At 39.3% G+C, this 19213-nt stretch overlaps 1 protein-coding gene across 5 annotated transcripts in view; it reads right to left on the bottom strand.

The window, feature by feature from the left end:
* Window positions 1-19213, bottom strand: part of DPYD (dihydropyrimidine dehydrogenase) — a 354140-nt gene that overhangs the window by 58767 nt on the left and 276160 nt on the right. For all 5 annotated transcript variants that reach the window (XM_039555944.1, XM_039555945.1, XM_039555946.1 and 2 more), the window contains one exon: window positions 8370-8512. In XM_039555944.1, coding sequence (XP_039411878.1) covers window positions 8370-8512 — 143 coding nt within the window. The remainder of the gene's footprint in view (window positions 1-8369; window positions 8513-19213) is intronic.

Here is a 19213-nt window from a genome sequence, read left to right on the forward strand (position 1 = left end):
CCTTTCTTCCTTTCACTGCCAGGTACAGCCTCTGACTGAAAGATCAACAGAGCTGCTACGATACAAAAAGGAAAATTTCTTAAACATGTATTTTCTTTGTATGCCTGACAATGTTTTCAAGAAGAACTTCTCTGATGGCAGATCTTTGCAATACTGAATGTTTTACATTCTCCCTTTTTGGAAAACAAGTCCCCTGCAGTTACAACACATATAACATTAAAATAAGCAACCCCACAAGAATTTTCCTAAGTAATTATTGTAGATGGCAGAAAGGAACAAAGAAACAGCATTTTCCACTGTGCTTATCTTGCCTTCTATTTATTTTCAATATCCAACAAGGAGCTGGGTACACTTCCAGATTCAATTTTCAGTCACCTCCGCACGTACTCAAGGGAACTCAGTCTGCAACAGAGCTAGCTTCATGTCTGAAAGCAACCTGAGCTGAGTAAAATAACTTGCCTACAATTTCATCAACAATTAACCAAGCCTCTAGTGAAGAGTCATCTCCATGTTGCATTTAGTTTGCAAACTTTAAACAAAACTCACTCGGTGTCAATTCACACAATGCGCTTTATCTACATGGAGAAGAGCTCTGTGAGTGTTCGTGTAAGACAGCAGCAGCACGAATCCACATCAGTAGTGTGAATCCACATTAAAAATAGGTGTAGCAGTACTGGGTTTTCAAAGGACAAGCAATGTTGTGGCTCCTTGGGAGACATGGAGAAAAACATGTCGCCAAAGCAATTATTCTTCCCATCGCCTCAATTCTTAAAGTCCCTGTGTGACCAGCCCCAGGAAAGCAGGGCAAACTTCCAGGAAAGGGGAGCAGACCCAGTGTCCCCAGGAGAACAAATCCCCCTGCAGAGGCCACGAGTGACTGGTATAAGGACAGCATTTGAGCTGATGCCCAACTGAGACCTAATTGTTAGTAAATAATTATTACCACACAGTGATAGTTGAAACTACTTTGCATGAGAATTCATTATGAGAATGACAAATAGCAATTGTTACAGAATGAGCTTTAATTCATTCTTATGAATTTATGAAATAACAATCCTATCTATGCAGACTTCATTTACTAGCTGGTGAAATGAGCAGAAATAAAGGAAAGCTAATAGATAAATCCCCTAAGCAGCTCCAAATAAAATGTAGAACTAATGCAAAACTGCACAAAATAAAAGGCATTATTAGTGTTGAATTTAGTCCGTAACTTTACAATGTGCTGATTTGAATTTTGCAACTTTTCATTAAAAATGGCAAAAAAATATGTAAGAATCAGTAACGAAAACCGCCACAAACCTGTTCTAATTTGATGGTTTTTACTACTATAACCAAAAAACTTTATAAATTGTTTTTGTTTGACAAATCCTGATTTCCTTTAAAAGAAATTGTCACAGAAAATTCTCACTATCAATTAGCAATTTCCCTCCCAATCGTCTGTAATGGAGCAAGTGTGGCAGTCCTCTAATTACTTTTTTTTTTATTAGCAAAGACAGACAGTTGAGAACAGGTTGAATTTCTGTAATTAGCACCGGGCTAGGAAAAAACCAGAAAATAATGAAATGTTTTCAGAAGTGAATGCTTGGGTACGTCTGTCCCAACTCTTTCCTCTCTTTCACATTCATTTTTCTTCGGATTTTATGTCGACATGTTCAAACAGCACTTTGTTCCCTCTTTTGTTTCTGCATGTACTGCAAATTTCAGCTCTGCAGAGAACGGCCACTCCATTCAGTGCTGCATCCATTGAAGACTTTTTTCAGTGCGTGGCTCTGTGAGCAGTGGAGCTAATGATATCTGGCTTCCAGCAGCTCTGTGTCTCCTGGTTGGGTTCTCTGACGTCTAATAAGGTGTGACTGCCAATTAAAGCCTTTCCTGTGGCTGACACGGTCCTAACAGCGCTGTCCCATGCGGGTTCTCAGAGGTCTAATAAAGGTGAGCTCATAGTGTGCTTGTGCTTACAGTGAAGGAATGCAGCTACTCTCTCTCTCCTCTGCCTTTTTTTGTTTCTCAAAATCTGTTAGAGTAAAACACTTTCCACCTTCTGGCAAATTTCAGTGAAAATGGCCACAAAGCTCAGATGTGATGGAGGATACTCAAATGGATGTACAAATACCTATCAAGTTTCTTTGGGAATACAGTCTAAAAACTGCTATTTCTACAGGAGACTACACTTATCTCAATCAAAGGACTCACATCTGAAAAGTGGTTTTGCCTTAAGTGGCGGGTTTTTTTCTTAAAAATCTTGGTGGGTCTAAAGTACCATCCCTTGAATCTTGTCTTGTATCATTTTGGTAGCCTGACACTGCATCCAGCAACCTATTCTTCCCTCATCAGTTTTAATCGGGAGAGAAGAATTAGGTCCAGCACCTTAACTTCTCTGTGTCGTGCACAGCTTTGTACAGAAAGGTTTTGTTCTTCTACCCCTTAAGCCACAGCCTGTGTCAAAAACCTCACAGTGTCCAGCTGGTGCCCAGGTGTGCCTGTTCTTGGGCTTATCTACCCTTGGAGCACTCTCTGCCTGGCACAGAGCAAAGCCTGCAGCCTGTGTTCCCCCCGTGTGGGCAGGGGGTGGAGGAAGGGTGGGCTCTTTGGGAGTCCAGGCAGGAGAAGCACAGCCTTGCTCTGCCACACCAATGGCACCCTGTGGCTGTTTGAGACTTGCAGCAATCCATGCGACTTCATTCTCCTCATACCGGGCTGAGACAAAAGAACTCCTTGTCTGCATTCAAAATCATGGCTATTCATTGCAAGACAAAGTATTTTCTTCCCAGTGGTTATCAGTATAAACTTAACCTGGAACTTCAAAATACAGGGCCAGCTCCCTCACTCCCCTGCTCTGCACACCCATGATTTGAATGTCTTTTAGTTCTCCACTCTGCATTAAATTGCACAAATAGTAATCCCAGGATGAGAATTTTCCGGCCTGATCTAGTCCTCACTTAGCTAAGGTATCAGAGTCTTCACTGACTTCAACAGACACTGACACGGGCTAAAAAGAATAGCAATGAAATGCATGGAGAACCAGATCCCTACTTTGCAGTTCTGTAGCCATAAAAAAAGTATAGAGTTCCTTACAGGGTTTCACATTTGCACAAATACAATAACAATGCTGCCTCATAGATCAAGTCCCACGATTTTGTGATGGAAAAGCCTGTTTATTCACACACAAAGGGCCATCCTGCTGTTATAAAAATTTCCCAGCTAAATGCTTCTCTAAAAAGCCTGCTTAAGAAAAAATAATAATCAAACTGTTCTGAATCCCTTGAGACTTTTGCTCCAAAGAGGTACCAACAAGAAGGCTCGTTGAAAATTTTAAAAATCCACAAGCAGTCTCACAAAAACAACTGTGTTCCATGTTGGAGAGAGAGTTTATCGTACAGAGGCAAAACTCATCACTATTGCTTTCCTGTCATGGGCTGCCCCATTTCCAGAGTTGTTTTGCTCTTCCTCACATCCCTGAGGTCCCACTGGTGCTGGGAGGAAAGAAGGGTATGGGGCAGATCCAGATTCATGGCAGCTCTGCCTGTGGTGGGGACACACTCCCACCTTCTTCCCCTGCCTGAGAGATGAGGAGGGTCACGGGGCAAGGCCTGGAGGCAGCAGGTGCACATGGGCTGAACACAACACGGTGAGAACAAGAGCACAGTGCCCACAGGACAGGACTGCAAGGCACTCCATCCTAGCCAGGAGAAGAGGGAGATGAAGGTGGAGGAAGGTGGGTCTGAAAAACAGCTCGGGGCAAAGCCACAGGCTGCCCCACTGGGAAGCAGCATTCCATGGGTGGATTTTAAATCATTGCTGGGTAGAAAACCTTACAGACATCCATGTCTGCAGCAGGGGACGTGTGTGACCTCCATACTTCGTGAGAAAAGACATTTATTTGAAAAGGAATTCATATTCTTTACATGAAAATGACCGATATTCCAGATGAACAAAGTATTCCATACCAGAATACAATCCTAAAAGGTTCTACCATGAAACAAGTATACTTCAGAAAGTGCCCCTTTGTTCTACCTCTTTTTTTTAGTTACATCTGCTAGAAATAATGACTGCAGAATCTCTTTCAACAAAAGGTCATTTATGTCAATGGACAGAACACAGAGGATCAGATCACCTGCTGTAATTGCAAATTAATGCTCTACTGCTAATGCATTAACTACACAATATTGATCTACAATTGAATCATACAGGCTACTGTGAAGTGATTTTTACTTTAATATTTTTACACTTTTATTGCTTTTTCCATAATGCATTTTCTCTTTCCACTGGAATTTTCTATAATTGTTTCCCATTTTAATTTCCTGCATCAAGATGACTTTAAAAAATGTATGTCTCTTTCACAACCTTGCAAAAATCTAACAAACCATCAGTGTGACATGGTAAATCACACACATGTTGCAAAACATGCAAAAAAATTTGATGTACATCTAATTTGGATCAATTGGGGCTTTAAAAAAAGCTTATTTAAATTAGAAATAAAATACCTCGGCCTCAGTGGAAGCCTGTAATAATGACATGTATCACAGAAAGATGCTTCTAGACATTTCTGGAGCTCCCGGTATACAATGAGGGCAGGATTATCTCCATATTAACATTGTTATTTTTTTTTTAATTTCATGCCTGTACTGAAAAGGGGTTGGTAGATTCAGGTATGTTTAAAAAAGTATAGTGCTATGGAATCAGCTGAGGAATGACTGAAATGCTTCAGCATCTTTAACGAGAAATTAAAAAACAAATAGGGTCTTTTTGCAGGTGTTTCTGAAGTCCATAAAGTGGAAGAACGCTCTGTTAAATTGCTGTACAAAATATTAAGCCCAGCTACTACTGACTACATTGTACTGACTACAATGATCCAGTCTGTTTTCCATACCTGCTGCAAAGTTCCTTACACTCAAACCTTTTTTGCAAGTAACAATACTAAGATGTTGCCCTCCATCTTCTAAAGGAGGGGATAGAAAATATTTTGACTACTGAAACTCTCTCCCCATTGCATTTCCTAATACATCTGCTTAATACCACTTGAGGTGGTTATGGCATACAGCAAAATATGGCTTACCTCCTGACTCCTGACTTGCATTCCTGTGTATGATGATTTTGCAAATGGAAAATAAATCCCCGTGTTTCAAAAATAAAAGCAATTGGAAAAAATAATGGAGAACTGATTGCAGGTGAAATAGCTGCAGAGGAAAACCTGATCTTGCTTTTAATGGAAGAACATTTATTATTCATAAACCTTTCCTCTAACAGATATGCTACATTGCAATTAAATCAAGTCACACAAAGCCTCCTTATTATCCTAGGTCATGAACGTCCCGCTCCCATGGCAGAGAAGACACAGGACTCCTGTTGAGACACAATGAAGGGAAGCCCAGTGGTCAAGCAAGGGCTGCTGTCCCAGGCTCTTGAGCTGGGCTCCATGGATAGATCAGAACAGTCTGTGCTACTCTTTGGGATGGGACCATGTTTAATGCTGGATGATCTACCCTTTACAAATCCTGATGGGTAACAGGGTGGTGATAGCAGGGACACACCCCAGTTTTAAGTCCACTGCCTCTTTGGCACAGCTGAACACAGAGATCACTCCATCACTGCCAAAGCCCAGGCTGCTCACTTCCTGCCTCTGGATCAGTCATAAGGAGTCCTCATAAATCATATAAGTGGTTTTGGAAATGTGAAGTCAGATCCCAAAATGTGCAGTACTGTGTCAGTCTGAACCACCTCCAACAGTGTCCAAACCAGATATTTTAGATAAGCTATGGAATACAGAATTACCCCAATACAGTCCTAGCTTCTACCTGCTTAACTCAGGGACTTGCTGTGAATGCAGTGAATCTTAAATACTGAACCATTCAGTAGATCACTTTATTTGATGCTATCTACAAATTCTGTACTTGGTCTGTATGTTGGTATTGAGAAAGCATAAGTGAATGTCAAAGCTGTAAGCAAAAGAGGTTGTGACTGCTGAAGGAGCAAGTTGGGCATTAGATACCAAAGATATGTGAGAGAGATCGGGATTCAGGAAAAAGAATATTAGCTGGCTATTTGTATGACCTCATTTAGAAGGAAAACAATGGAAATGATTCTCATAATCCTAATTAGATTCCAAAGATGACCTGTGTCATCATGAAGACAAGGCTGTCTTCTTCTGTCTATCACAGTGTATCTCATCTGAGAAGCAGTTTCAGTCTAATCCCAGCAAGTGTATTTCTTCTATGACTTTCCACAGAGATTACTCATTTCCTACTCCCTTCCATCTGTCCTTCCCATCATGAGGGAAAGACTTACGGTCTGTATTCACAATCTTGCATGAAGTTTACTAAAGGCTTATTTTAAAATAGATGCAACTGAACTAGTTCAGATCCTTACCTACACAGCCACTTCAGAATCCATTTATCTGAGATTAGTTTAAATGACTTCCCTACTTTAGTGAAACAGAAATAAACCACTCAAACTGAGGATATTTTTGATCCAGAGGAGTTTAAAATCAGTTCTAGAGATGACTTAAGTTAAACTGGTGAAACTTAAGGACAAAATAAGAGTTTTTCACCATCTCTGGGAAAAATTCGTTGAAAAGAGAAATTATTCTGTAAAGGGCAAAAGATCTGTATAGATCCAAGTCATTTGTGGAAGACAGTTTCAGAGAATTTGATTACTACTAAAAAGAAAACAATAATTAATGTCCTGTAAATCAAATAGTCTTTCTCTTGAGCACTGACTGGGATGTCTGCATTAAATTATATTTCAGAATTTCCCATTAACATTGGGCCAAACTAACAGGAAAAGAAAAGAAAGAATAAAAAAACAAACAGCTACACTGTCTATATAAAATAGAAGTGCAAAAGTGACATTAAACCTCTTTATTTTTAGTCATCCAGAAACAGATACAGCAGAGATAGAACAGAAAATCATTTCACTCTGTGCAGTTGAGATCATGTAACACTGCTGAGACAAAGCCATTGAAACTGCAGCTCTATTAGCAATAGCAAATGAAATGCATCTAGAGCACTAAAAACATTTCCTTGCCAATCCTAATTTTTTTTCGTAGTCAAATGCTGTCCTGTAATTTGCACCATTACTTAGTATTTATACAGAAGAAGCTGCCAATTGTGTAAGAAAAGTCAATCTTTTATCTGTCCACAAAAAAGAAAAGTTTGAATCACTTTAATACAACTAAAAAAAAAAAAAGTAATTATATTAATAAATCCAAAGAACATAGCAAGTCTATAAAAAAGAAACAGCCTTCTGCTTCAGCTCCCAGAGATGCTAACTTTGATGTGCAATAAAAAAACCCAAGAAAACCAAAACATTGAGCTGGCTGTGTTGGTTTTTTGTTTTTGGTTTTTTTTTGTGAAACATAGCAAACAAATGACTAATCTCAGCAGTTACTCTAGCTGTGTAAAAAGAATGGTCACACTGAATCTAATTTCAACGTCAAAGTGAATTGTGGGAATGAAACCACTCTAGTCATCCCATGGAGTGACACAAAGCCCATATTCACAGGATCCACAGCTGCTGTTGTCTGTAGTGGGACGGACAGATAAAGGAGCTGAACATCTACCAGAATATAACAATATACAATGGAGCAATATAACATAAAGGCCACCTGCTCCTCAGCCCTTCTAACATATATGCTGCAATGGTGCCCTGACATGCCTGGCAGAGCAGGTGAGGGGCTGATTTCCAGCCAATTTTCTGGTGCCTGTAATACGAGGCCACCAAGGCTTCCTTCCATGACAGGGACTAACCAACCCCGCCAGTCTGGCCAGCACCTCAAACCAACCCTCAGGCAATGCCAACAGCCTGACTGCTGAATGCAGCCAACCCCTCACTCCAGTGCAAGGCCAGCACCTCATGCAGGGGGTACATCTCTACACCTCCTGTTTCAATGAACATGCTTAAGGGACACAGATGCCTGCATAAACAAGCGTTACTTTAAACTGGCTCCCTGTGAGACCAATGCAGTACTCTTTGGAAGCCCTCTCACCTTGAGAAGGCTCTTTGCAGAAAACAAAAACTGAGAATATAGTAATAACAGATAGCTCGAGCTTACCTCTGTGTCAACCCTGTTTGTATGACAAGTGAGAGATGCTTAAATTTTAAATCCTCTAAGCCAGAGATAAAAAGTACTAACAAACTCATGGTTAGCCTTTTCCCAGATTGATATTCCAACACCCAAAGTTTTCTTTTGGCAACTGCTCCTCCTCCTCCATGTGAAATGAATGTCTCCTAGCAAGCAGCATGAAGTGAAAAAAAAGAAAATTCTTTTCAACGGTAGAAACCCCACACTATCCAAATGTTTGAAAGGAAGATACATTATGATCTTAATCATCATTACTTGAACGTTAACGTTTTAAAGAAAGAAGCAGTACCTGTAAGACAGAAGCCCCACTGTGCAGAAACTGAAGCCCAGCCTCAGCAGAATCGATGCCTCCAGTTGCCAAGATGGGAAATCCTGGGAGGGCACGGGCGATGGCAGACACTGCGCGGAGGGCGATGGGCCGGATAGCATTTCCTACAGAAAACCAGGACACTGGGTTAGCAACGTCCCACAGACCCCGATGGAACTTGCACATCCCTCATGGAATAGTAACGTCAGGAACTAACATCTAATTCTGAGGTGCAGAGGTCCTATTCATTTATAAACTGACACCAAGTGGGTTTCAAGTGGTATCAACACTTGTACAGCAAATTATGCATGTGGCTGGAATACAGAAAATGGCACGAGCATTTGGATAAACATTGCAAAGTCAGCTTGAACATTTTAGCTGATGCTCAAAACAAAGACTAACAATGTCTGAGATGGAGAGGAATACTTTACCATACAGTACACTGTAGACAAAGAGATCTATGTTTCTACATAAAGAATCAGGTTGATTTTTTGAACCTAAATGCAGTCCAAGTAAGAGCAAACATCTCATTTATTTATGTTCAACTAAAAGTTGTTTAAAAGTGCCATTTCACTGCACTTGACATTTCATATTTTACTTGTTTCCCCTTCTGGATGTTTGTAGATTCAGATAATTCTTTAAGTAAGACCCCTCTAACAATTAATATGACAGTCAAATTCTCAAAAGAATAAAGTATATTCATTTATGGTAATGTCTCCAAAACTGAAGCTTGTATTTCAAATAGTACATAGAGGTTGAGTCAGACAACCCACTGCTATATTTAGAGGATTATGATTAAAGTCTCGATACACTGTGTCTGCAATGCATCTGTTTTGACTACCTTCCACTGATGGTATGCAAGTATTAAAAATATGCCTAGAGATGCTGCTCATTAAATGATGGACAGCATACACAGATGACAATTCCAGTTATTTTTTAGGCTAGTTGGGATTTCTCTAGAGAACTCCTGCATTATTAAAATTTCTACTTAATTTAGAGAACCTTTAGCCTAATTTGATGCTGTCTTAGGGTGACTTTATGATGTTGTATCCCATATCGCTTCTCTATGCCCTGAAATTAGTTTTGTGCCTTTTTGTGCCTTTAAACTGAGCCTGGGAGGGGGGGAGGAAAAGCTGAGCAAAACTTCTTCAAAGCAGTTTGCAGCTTCTTCAAGGTCACACAGGGATAGAGACTTTTTTTTTCCTGCTGCGGCAAGAGAGAGGGAGTGGAGAAGCACTCTGCTTGCTTTCTCAGCCAGCTTTCGGCTCTCTTTTTCTCCGGAGAGAGACGGAGAGGTGAAATTTTGTTTTCCTGGGACTCTGATTTTTCCCTTCTTCTCTGCTGGACGGTTTCAACATCACAATACATTGGGAGGACCTTCCACTGAGGCCTTGGCCCTGGAGTTGGGCCCACCACCCCATCCCAGCTCCAAGGAGGGGGAGAGAGATCTACGGAAGAACTCTGAAATTTTCCCAGGTTTGTCTCAGCAGATCGAGAGGTTTTATTATTTAGCATCATTATCCTTTTCCTGTGTGTTTGTTAAATAAATAGTTTTTATCTCTTTTCTTCGAGGAAAATTCATTTTTTCCCAAACCTGGTGGGGGGAGGGATGGTTGTAACCTGCCTTCTCTCAGAGGATATACTTCCAAATTTGCCCAAACTGGCACAGCTGCCATAACTGGGCAGCAATACAGTAGTGTAAGGGAGGACACATCTCACCCAGAGGACCTGAATGGCTGTGGCCGGCAGGCTGGTTTTTTCCCCCTCAGTACTGTATGAGGTAGCAGCAACTAAACTTTATGCACATGAAAGGGATAGCCTAACTCAAGATGCACTATTGATGTGTTTTCAGGAAAACTAGGGGCTGATTGCTAAGAATGTGAAATCTCACCAAAACTGCTTTAAAGCATCTAAGATCCCAACAGAACACATCACAGAAAGGAGCTGGAGTTGAGCAGGAATTTTTCCCAGGACACTAGGGCTGGATTGATTGTAACGTGTCTGAAAGGAACAGAATGATCCTCTGAAAGAGGATTACTGCTAAGAGTCCGAAGAGCAAATATTATGACATAATTAATGGTCCAGTCTTAGAGAAATGCTTGAGGAAAAAAAAATGGAAACCATGCAGTTTGCTCTGACAGATTTACATATAAAGCCTTTTGGAAGGCATAGAGGCCAAAACATACAATACATGGCCAAAACCACTGAAAGTAATCTTATCAAAAACAGTAGTTCATTAAATTCTTCAAATACTCAGTTTTTGAAATTGAAGCTGGAAGTAAGCAGCAGACTTGCTATATTGCTTTCAGGCTGACATAGCTCCAGAATCTCACTGATGAGGTAGCTGTTTTTCAGAAAGCTGAAAGAATACAGACACTGGTAACTCTGAAATTATGTGACTACAGAGAAATTTCTTCCCAATCTGCTTTTGAGGCATGAAGGTTTATATACTTCTAACCCCAATGTAACTCTTTAGAGTTTGCTTTCAATGAGTTTTAAAGGCTTGTAGACCCTCGGCCTTAAAGATACCTTGTAGTAAAGAGTTCCACAAGAAAATATAATTAGCACCCTTCTCACTTAAATGACTCTCTCTGTACAGTGGACAGTACAGGAACAGGACCAGATGACAGCTTCTTTATGGTTTCAGCACAACAGGTAATCAGAAAGGCTTTCATTCAGCCCAAAGAAATCAAGCATATGACTCAATGAAGTCTAGCAGAAACAGCAATGAGACTTAGAATTTTTTATGGAACATAGGTACTTTTTAGTAGTAGCTGAATTTGATATTCATAATATGAGTTATTACTTATGTTTGGTGATTAGTAAATTAGTGATAAATTGGTATGATTGCAAAAGTATTCCATTCATTTATAATTCACCCAAATGAATTTAAAAACATTTCAGAAGTGCTTCTGATGAGAGTAAATAAGTGGATGTAATGACAATCAGCGGGTTCACTAAGGTCTCACCATTCATCCCAGCATTTTTTTTATTAGTCTACATCATATGGAACAAGCACAACATAAGATGCAGCCATTCTCCCTTACATTTTTTCATCAACAGTTCAGAAGCTTGTCCCTCTGTAACAAAAGCTGCTGGGCTGGAATACCATGTGATTTGCTTGTGATAGAGATCCTACTGCCTAATGAAATGGTGAAACAACCTTACAGATTAAAGAAAAAGAATGAAAACCATAGAAACGATAGCAATGCCAAGCTATTAAAAAAGAAGGCAAATTAAAAAAAAAAAGTTAATGAACACTCAATTTGACTTACAGTCTCTGTTTTCTTGTATTTTCATACAAGTACTATAGGAAGGTAATAAATTCCATTATAGAGATTTGTGGAGAAGGAGTTTTTAGAAGGCTGAAATAAAGGAGATTTAATGCCAAATTTTAAAAGATCTGTAAGTAGTAGTGGGAATTTGCAGAACATTTTCTGATAAATCGAATGGTATTTAAGAAGCTGAGGTCCAAATCCAGCATGCATTTGAAAGACAGCTCACATACTAAAAGATAAGCATCTACCACATACTTTGACACGTTGGGATCTGTAATTCCACTAGTTAAGCACCCGTAGCTGAGGAAACTGCTGATACGGTGCTCTCTTGATAGAAGTGCTACAGCTGCTACCAGATGCTAGATGTGGCTATCATTTACCTTGCTGTAAAATAATGAGATTTAATAAACAAAGTCCATTTATCAAGACCTCAGGCAGGGGAGTGAGATATAAAAATGAAAGACAGAAAAATACTTTGTGGAGATGACACGCTACTCTATGCTGAAAGCTCTTTCAAACCTCATTAATTATGGAACAAATATTTGCTATTATAGAAAGACATAAACAATGAAATAATTACAAAATGCGAAAGTCCCTGACCTTTTTCTTGCCTTAAAACAAAGAGCTTTGGCTTTCTCCTTTTTCCTTCTTCTTCTTTTTTTTTTTTTTTAATTAAAAGTAAGACTTTTCAGACTCTCAGTCAAGGAAATCCAATAGCCAAAATCCAACATGAAGGAGAAACAGAACATACATCAATCAAATGTGTCTCCCTGATCAGAGATAGACAGAGCTGCTCTTGTCCACTGAGGACAGCAGGCTGATGACAAACTGATGAAAGATATTATACCTGCTTATTTGTTTGTTTATAGTTCCTTAGGAAGTAAAAACCCTTTACCAATGCCAGAAGACACACATTTTATTATGACTTCATAAGTACTTGGAGTCCCCAGAGGATGTGATCCTGTCAAACACCAAAAATGTTCACTAGATTGAGGCCTGAGAGCCAAACCTCCTTCAAGAAGCCTGGTGTTAAGTTTCAAGCAACCCAGGAGCTTTGGGAGCTCCTAGCAGAAACAATGCAGCTCTTCTGATCCCAGTGATCCACCAGTGGGAGAAAAATAATCTCAAAGGTCTTCAATACTGGGCTACCTTCTCACTTGCAATATATTGGACTAACTTAATAGTTTAAGGTTTTCAACGCATGTATGCAGCAGCTCTAATGAGGCCTTTAAGTAAAGATGATCCAGGTCCATTAAAAAACAGCCAACAGAGTCAATTCAGACTGGTACTACTGAGACTGAATCTTGAAAAAGTCTGAATGATCTTTATCAAACTCTCTATCAACTAAAGAAACAGATTCTAAAGGAAAGCAAACTCTCTTACCTTTGGATAGCAGATCAACTAAAACCAAATTTTTTGTACCTATGGTTACTAGATGGAATAAAAATGAATTTGGGTCATAATTCTCCCCACTCTGTGCATTTTCAAGTCAAATTATTTTTTAATTTGCATTATATTATATTATATTATAAATTTAATATGAGATTTAAACCACTGAGCCTAAATATTACAAAGAAAAAACAGCTGATACATAATTTTTTACTAATAAATTACCACTAAAGTCTGTGCTGCTAAAGAAATGTAACCCCCCCAAATCTAAGCAACATCACTTTTTGTCCCTCTGTAGATACCTTCTTGGAAGAAAACTGACATGGTTATCTCCCAGACTGTTAAAATTAATCATGATAATGACAGCAAATAACAAACTTGGGTGAAAAGCATTATACAAGGAAAATGGTCTGGAAAAGTTCAGGCACCATAGATAATCAGTCAAATGATTCAGAAAGTAAGTAGGTAAGTAAATTTGGAGATAAGAAAACTTTGTTTTCATCAGAAAACATAATTCTTTATTAAGACATTTTCTGCATAATGTATATGCTGCCTAATACTGGTGATCAAAGTACTTTACATAATCTGCATTTGCAAACAGTTCAGGGAAACTTGCAGGTTACACACAAACTATTTGCATCACATTCCTTCTGATTGCAATTATCCTGCTCGTTCTTTCTTTCTGCCACCTGTAGGTGGCCACCATAAGCTACACTTATCAAATAACTCATTAGCAGGGTTTTCAATACTGTCATATCCAGATAATTAGCAATTTATTTAAATACCCAATTTCTGTGGAAATAATTGCCATGGAATGCCCTGAACCTACTTTTTATAAACTATAATAAAAGTGTTAAGATAATCCCTGACATTTGCAAATGCCATTAGTTCACCTTTCCTTTTGATAGTGCTATGGCATTATGTTTAAACAATTACCCGATAACGCAGCAGTTTAATGAAACAGTGTAGCAGACACATCCTTCAAAATGACCAGAGAATGCATTTATATGCAGAAGAAAATCCAATGAACAGACGTGTCTAGAGAGAAAGACTATCCACAGTTGTTATGAGGTCTGCAAATGAGACACACAATATTTAGTGCATGAAAAATTATAGGAAGTTCCCAGAAAGCAAGAGCAGGGTGGACCTTGCCACAACTTAAATGGTGCACAGCCCAGCACTTCTCAAGATCCAGAGATGACTCCTCTCACTGCTCCCTATTTCCCTGCCTGGTCAGTCCTTCAGTCCATTACTACTCATGAATAGCCATTTGCAAAAATCACTGATTAATTTACTCAGGCTCTGACTATTTTTAACCAAAAATTTCAGTTATTCATGTACCAATGGAGAATTTGAGGGAATAGTCCTTTTATGGAATGTCTCTACATCAGTCAGCCTACACCTTCAAACCAATGGCTACTTAATGTTTCATGTCACTCAAAAGTTGTGATGGGCGATGCACCAACTCTACCAAATCAATGGCAAAGGTTCTGCTGACTACAGAGAAGTCAGGACTTAGAATAAAGTTAATGATTCTGCAGATTTGAAACAATTTCTATCTCACTCTGCTACAGCAGGCTCTTGAAATCATATCAATTGACGGGATTTTTGTCAGCATATCGTGATTATCTTGATACACTGATAGTGTGACAACAGTTCTTCTGGTAACTATTGACCCCTTCCTTTTAATTTCAAAGCTTACATCAGATGTGATTCTGTTTCTGATACATACAGAATTGAACTCAACCTCGGAGTAGAAAAAAGAGGCAATCATTTTGCTTCATATTTCCTTTAAAAGAAAATAAATTTGTACTCAAATAGAAGAAAAAGCTGGAACTTCCATAATCACAGAGAAAAATCAGTGTCCTTTTTAGGATTTAATTTTACTATTTTTGAATTAATATAAATGATTATTTATGCTCTTTCAGCTGAAAATTCATAAAATCACCAGAGTTCTCATTCAATAAATGTTTAGTACTCATCAGAGAATTCTCTCAATTAAAAAAAAAGCTAGAATCAGAGAAAGAGAGAGGGAAAAATTAAATTTTTCTTATCTGTAAATATTATTTATCCATGGAGACCTGGGGGAATTTTCACTCATATCAAACTTCCGTAGGAAAAACCGAAAGGACAGATACAAATTGTTTTGTGAATGCTGCAAGAAGTGGTTAATCATTTCCTAACAAAGCCATTCTCTCACTGAAAACTACAGATTCACTAGAAGTCGATACTTCTGGTTGTCAGCATGAAACCCAGCAAAGCATTTTCTGTTGCAATTCATCAAACGTTCATTATTTAATTCCACTCATGGTTCCTACTTTGGTTTGACTCGGAGCTGGAAATTGCCAGAGTGCTTTCCATGTTCTCTGGTTGGCTCAGGAAGCCCTTTCATTCCCTTGACTGCTTTGTTCTTGCTGCCCACCATGACCTGGAGCCTGAGGCAGCTGCTCTGGTGTGGCAGGGCTGAGCATCCACTTCTGCTGCAGGAGGTCTGGCACCTTTTGCACTGCAACCCTCCCCTGGCCAGGACAAACCTTGCCTGCTACCCAGAGAGTGCCAGAGATAATCAATAAAACAAATAACAATACAACAGTAGTGAAAAGGCAATAAAATAGCCAAGTTAAGCTCCCAGCATAATGCAAAGAAAAGGACATGTGAATAGGATCAGCATAACAGCCACCAAAAAGCCCATCTAGAAAATATTTCCAAGTTACCAGACAAAACCACTGCAGCCATCACAAAGGGACAACTGCATTCCTACCAAATTCTTCCCCTCAAAAGATGTGAGTGGTTCACTTTATCACAGGGTAGGTCTTGCTGCCCTTTTATTCCGATGCAGAGACAGATGTGTTTAACCTGGAGTCTGGTAGAAATGGTTCTGGCTATTTGCAGATTTATTCAAAGGCAGCCTTGCCTCTGTCAGGCTTGGCAGTGCTACCTTTGTTTGAGCTGGTTTTAACCTCCATGGTCAACACGACCCTGGAACCAGGACGTGTGTGTATGCCCACGTGTCTGTGCCAGTGTTTTAGCACATACATAATTCTAACCGCAAAAAGTTAATTTAGTACAACTAAGGACACACTGGAAGAGATGTGACTGCCTGCTGAGCAGGGAATTGAGGTTCCTACACTGTATTTAAAAAGCCAAAATTACTGAAAAATGCAGTACAACAACTTTTCAGGTCATTTACAAAACCTGACTCATACCTTGTGCTGTTTAATAACCACTTGTCCAGGAAGTCCATCACAGAAAGGGAAGCAGAACTTCAGGAATTACAGCAAACTAAAGAAACGAGGTCTAGATAACTAGAAAGCTCAGATAAAGTATTTCTTCCTCGCTTTACATAACTCAAGTTCATCATTGTCCTATTTTGAGGTTTATCTATCTTATTTTGTCTATCCCTCTATTTTATCTATCTCATCCAGTTGCTGTTACCTAGTAATAAACAATTTTATGTACCAATATATTTAGATCCATTTATAGATACATAGATATATTAAAAATACAATGGCACAAACACAAATTTTTGCAAAACAAAAGACTCTGAGTAGAAAACACTGTATTTGCCTGGGCATTAGTGTCTACATACACATCTACCATATTATTATTATTACATATCCATATAATCCGTGTGAGTATATATAAATATATATGCACACTCAGTAGATGTATTTCCATATTCACATATACATAAAACAGTGGATGACACGTCCCCTGATAAAACCTGTTATTTCAACACTTCTAGTGAAAAGTGTTAAAATAAATGGCTCATCACATACAATGTGTTAAAATAAATGTTTATTTCAACACTATGTGTATCATAGCCATTTATTTCAACACTTCCCATTTCTCAAGACTCACACAACCAAGAGTAGGAGAACTGATAGCTATACCTAAGGTAGCTGAAGCACACAGCCCTACTCTGCTTGCCATAGGATGAGTAGGAAGTTACTTGACACTTTTTTTCCTCCCAGCAATAAATGGAAACTCCCTACCTTGACTGTTCGTGGGGATCTGCATGTGCCTGTAAGCCAGTGGGCTACGTCATTGTTTGGAAAGAAGGGCCATACCAGAGTCTTTTGAGATATTTGGGAAGCAGGCTGCCGCTACCAGGGTAGGGTTGGGAAAAGAAGTGAAGCATGGGGGCTTTTGAGAATTTCCCTTTGCTGTTTCTGATTTTGACACAAAAGCATCCAGGCAGACAAAGATTTATGTGATCAAGAGCAAAACCTAGAGCTGTTCATACTGAGGGCTGGATGGGAGGTGATTTTTGGAGCACCAGTTATAATTCAGTGATCAAATTATGAGTTAGAGAACATCTGGGTTCTCACTCTACCTGCTGAAAACAGTTTACTGGGAGGATTCTTCAGCTCAAGACTTGCCTTATTCATTTTAATGCAGAACCTGAAGGGTCTTTGGAGCAGCAATTTTCCACCATTAGGTGGTCTCTAAAGTACAAATATAGTCATTGGGAGCTTCCTGTTGGTGCATTTAGATTAGTGTCAGCAGCTGAACTCACTCCCACAAGCTGAGCTCAGACATTACATTATAGGCCAGTGTTAAGCCAGCATCAGTTTCTTTCTCTGCTTTATATTGGGAGGAAAGCACAAGAAGCTCCCATTTTCTGGTAGCTCCTGCTGGAGCCAGAGGGCACTATGCCTTTATAGGTCTGTCTCTAAGGGACAGAGGCAGGATGAGGATGAAGAAATTTAAATAATGCACAAAACATGCACAAAACCTCCACAAACCTCGACTTCTCTCCAAGCAATATTTACCACTAACTTGCCTGTAATGTTTTCTTACAGCTTTCCTGCTTTGAAAAACTTTAAAAGCATGACTAGAGACTGTCTAGGCCCCAGCAAGACAGTGTGGCCTTAAGAAGATAAACACTTGGAGGGGCATTCTCTTTTCTTTTTCTTGTACTTTTTCTTCCCTGAAATTGCAGATCTGTTGGCCAGAATGGACAGAGCACAAACCCACAAAACAAACTAACGAAAGGTCATTGAAGACTTTGCAACCAGCATGCCCTATAAAGACTGTTTTGCACCCAGACAACGAAAAATTGAGACCACAGTTTCACCGACTCACAAATAAATTCACTGCCTCGAGCCAAGCCATTTCACAGTGCTAGGTGCCTATATTCAAACATCTCTCTTCCTGTAAAATTATTTTCTCCCCATGTCACTTTTGTCAGATAAAACACTACAACCATTTTGTAGCAGAATAATCTACAATGCAATTAAAGTTTTCCAGAAAAAACCCACAATGTTTTCACCCTTTCACTTTCTTCAGATGTGATTAGTTCCAGAAAGAGCAGGCATCATCACCCCTTTGAAGGCACTGTAGGTTTCAAGATTGGTCCTCAGAAGTTGGTAACACATAATAAGAGAGCTTTATTCATAAACATCAATCAGTTTCAAGAATGGCAGTTGCTCACAGAATGGTAATAATGGAAATATTCAGCTAATAACTACTGTAGACATTAAAACACCGTATGACAGACATGCCGTGCTCATTACACAAGAGCGCTTTCCTATTATGGTTTCATAACTAGGTACATAAGTTTCTAAATATTTAGTTCCTTACACTTCAAATTATTTTTAGAGTAGATACTAAAAAAAAGGCTCTTCCCCCAGAGGGTGGTTGGGCACTGGAACAGGCTCCCCATGGCAATGGTCACAGCACCTGCCTGGCAGAGGTCAAGAAGCATTTGGACAGCGCTCTCAGGCACACGGTGTGACTGTTGGGGATGGTGCTGTGCAGGGACAGGAGTTGGACGTGATGATCCTTGAGGGTCCTTTCCAACTCAGCATATACTGTGATTCTGTGATCTTTTTTAAAATGAAATTTACAGGACAACCCTTAGTTTTCCACGAATGAAAAAGACCCCCCCTCCAACTGACAGTTGATACGGTGGCTTTAGCTGAGGCCTTAGATGCGCATGGACGACAATTTTAAATTTTGTTTTCTTTTTCTTCTTTTCAATAACCTTCACAATTATAGGAAATTTCATGCCATTTCTTTAGCTGAGAATGTACAGAAAGCTGAAGAATGTACAGTCCCTTAATGGAAAGCAAAATAATTGCTTGTCCATGCTGTGTAAACTATTTGTGGCATAAAGGAAGCCCAAACCCTATTTGCAGAGGCCTTTACTAGCTC

The sequence above is a fragment of the Corvus cornix genome, chromosome 8 (genome assembly GCF_000738735.6).
Source record: "Corvus cornix cornix isolate S_Up_H32 chromosome 8, ASM73873v5, whole genome shotgun sequence".
NCBI lineage: Eukaryota > Metazoa > Chordata > Aves > Passeriformes > Corvidae > Corvus > Corvus cornix.